General features: G+C 59.2%; 1 protein-coding gene across 1 annotated transcript; it reads left to right on the top strand.

The window, feature by feature from the left end:
- Positions 1-2,242: 2,242 nt before the first annotated feature.
- LOC105566304 lies at positions 2,243-3,054 on the top strand (the record flags this gene model as incomplete). The annotated part of the gene is made up of 1 exon (XM_012020207.1): positions 2,243-3,054. A coding segment is annotated over exon 1 (812 nt), but the record flags the coding sequence as incomplete, so codon positions are not given.
- Positions 3,055-3,139: the final 85 nt, after the last annotated feature.

The following is a 3,139-nucleotide window of genomic DNA, read 5'->3' as shown; positions in this document are numbered from 1 at the left end:
ATCCGCGCACAGCGGGCACTTGGGGGCAGACCGGCAATCGTGGGAGGTGTGACCGGTCTCACCGCACCGGTAGCACCTCCCGCTCCTGTCCACTGCGCTGGGACAGGTCACCCTCGTGTGGCCCCTCTCGCGGCACCTATGACACCGCATGGGGCGTGCCTCGAGAAGGTCCACCCGGGCCATCGCCCAGCCGACCCTTACTCGTCCCTTCTGGGACAGCTCCCTCGCCGTTGTAAGGGGTAGGCGCATCCAGAGGCTGGACTTGCCTCCGGCGGCTACCTGCAGCGCCCCGCACTGCACGTCGGAGACGCCGCACCTTCAGCCCCTGCTACACACCCCTTCACCTCCTCGACGTCCATGGTGTTGTCGAGGTCTCGCAGGCGGACCTCGGCCATCTTCCTCGGCCTGTCCACCCGCGCCCCGTCCTCCTCAGGGAGGACCCGCCTAATTTGCTCCGCGAGAAGGTCGGCCTTGTCGGCATGACCTTCTCCGGAGACCTCGATGACCTTGGCACCGGTGGCCCCTGATCTGATGTTGATCATGCCCCCGATGCCAAGGTCCTCTAGCCTAACTTCTCGCCGCAGCTTGGCCAGGGCCTCCCGGTAGTCGCCGTTGGGCCGCGTGACCACAACGGCCGACGTACGCGGGAGTCTTCTCCTGGGGGCTTTTTTGGGCGGACCGCCAACCCGCCCCTTCGCCTGGGCACCGGGGGTGGCCGCCTTGGAGGCTCCCTTTGCCGCCTTCTTCCCCGCGGCCCTACTTTTTCTCCCAACCACCGCCGCGTACGACTCGACGCCCGCGGCGGGCTGGGAGGGCTTGGTGTTCCCTTTATTAGAGGAACCCACCTCCTCAATCTCCTGCGTCTGCCGCGAGAGGGGGGCCTTCTTCTTCTTCTTCTTCTTGGGCCCCCCCTCCCGCAGCGTTCGCGACCTTCCCTGGAGGGTCTTTCGTCCCCCCTGATCCGCCCTGCTGGACGGCCCCCCACGGCGCCCCCACCACCCTTTCGAGGGTTGGAGGGGCCCGCCGCGGGGCCGCTATCACGGGCTCCGCCGCCGGCCAGAGCCCGGATCAGGTCCTCCATCCGTTGGAGCCGCCGATCGAGCTCTTTGTGGGACCGATCGACGGCCTCCTTTATCTCCCCCCGTATCCACTCCCCCGTGATCTCCTCTGCCTTCTTTGGCAGAGGTTTCCCCGCTTTCTGCGGGGCGTGGGGGGATGGTAGAGGGGGCTCTTCCCAGGGGTCGAGGGATTGGTCCGCTTCCTCGAGGCGGACCTCTCCCTCTTCCCCGCCCGCGTTTTTCCCGCCCCCGACGTCGAGGCCCGGGAGGTGCCGACCGTATCCGGCGTAACCACCTCCCAGGTCCTCTTTTCCGCGGGCGGGTCGGCCGCCGTCTCTCCGGGGGGAGGAGACTCCATTGGCAGCCCATCAGCGGCCACCTCTGGCATCTCCTCCTCCCGTACCACCTCCCCCGTGGGGGTGGTGTTCCGCCTCGCCTGTGGTGGGTCGGGGGGTGGCATCTCCCTCCGATCCCGTTCCTCCCTCTCTCGCAGGAGGTCGGCGACCTGAGCTTTGAGGGCTGTGAGCTCTTCCCTCATCAGCTCCTCCCTCTCGCTCGCCTCTCCTCTCACCCTTGTGGAAAGGGTGTCTCACCCTTGTGGAAAGGGTGTAGGCCGCATACCCTCAAGTCCTGTTACGACTTCATGGAAGCATCTTAACGACCTGCAGTAGGCTGATCCGGACTTCGCTACACCAGGTTCAATAGACATCATCCTCGGAGCCGATATCTACGGTTCCTTGCTACTCGGCGACATTAAACGCGACCCGTTTAATTCACTCGTCGCTCAAAATACCACATTGGGCTGGATCGTGTCAGGGCCGCTTAACTCTTCGTCATCGTTGTCTCGCACAGTTTCAATCCTCTCCTGCGGCACTCCTTCCGACATCGATCTTCACGATACGTTACAAACATTCTGGGAACAAGAGGGTGTCACATCGATCACATCCTCCTTCATCACTCCGGAAGAGCAAGCGTGTGAAGATCATTTTCGTACCACGCATTCTCGGGATGACACCGGTCGATATATTGTTCGGTTGCCCTTCCGATCAACCTCCACTTAACTAGGCTCTTCTCTCACAGCAGCTCAACGATCCTTCGCGAGAGTCCGTCAACGCATTCTCCGTGACGAGGCTTTCGGGAAGCTCTACTCCGAGTTCATGGAAGAGTATGCAAATTTAGGCCATATGACACCGATCTCGTCTTCATTTCACCACAGCAGCACATCGGTCTTCCTGCCTCATCACGGGGTTTTGCGTGAAGCCAGCTCGACTACTAAGTTGCGCGTCGTCTTCAATGGATCAGCACGCACCACCTCCGGAATCTCACTAAATGACTGCCTACACGCCGGTCCGAAGCTTCAACTCGATCTCGACGCAGTCATCTTGCGCTGGAGAATGCACGCTTTCGCATTTGCCGCCGACATCGAGAAGATGTATCGGCAGATCGTGATACATCCTGATGATCGACATTATCAGCAGATTCTCTGGAGCTCCACGGATTCACCTCGCAGTTATCAACTCTGCACCGTAACGTATGGATTGACTTGTGCACCTTACCTGGCCCTGCGAGTTCTTCAGCAACTCGCTACGGATGAAGAAGACCTCCACCCGCAAGCTGCCAACATCGTGCGAACAGCGATTTACGTGGACGATATTCTTTCAGGTGCCGATAATCTGCAAGAGGCACAAGTCAAGGTCCTTCAGTTAGTCGAGCTCCTCAAGGCGGGCGGCTTCAAGCTGCAGAAGTGGTCAGCCAACTACGACGACATTCTTCAAAATCTCTCGGCCTCCTCAACGAGCTCGTCAACTCTAGAGCTTCATTCAGAAGCTCGAACGCTTGGACTTACGTGGCACCCAGCGTCCGATTCCTTTAAGTTCCACGTCAACAACTCCGCACCAATCAGCAAGCTCACCAAACGATCAATCCTCTCTCGAATAGCTCAGCTATTTGATCCTCTCGGTTGGCTCGCTCCTATTACTATCATCGGCAAGAGAGGGTAAGAAAAATTGCCAAAATGTTGTACATAAAAATAGATTGTAACATCACCGAGAATCGTTAATGATTCTATAATGTTATTAATT

This window comes from Vollenhovia emeryi, unplaced genomic scaffold (assembly GCF_000949405.1).
Source record: "Vollenhovia emeryi isolate VEMERY1.0 unplaced genomic scaffold, V.emery_V1.0 DF943263.1, whole genome shotgun sequence".
In the NCBI taxonomy this organism is placed as follows: Eukaryota; Metazoa; Arthropoda; class Insecta; order Hymenoptera; family Formicidae; genus Vollenhovia; species Vollenhovia emeryi.
The sequence above is the reverse complement of the archived record's forward strand: the minus strand, read 5'-3'. Positions and strand labels throughout refer to the sequence as shown.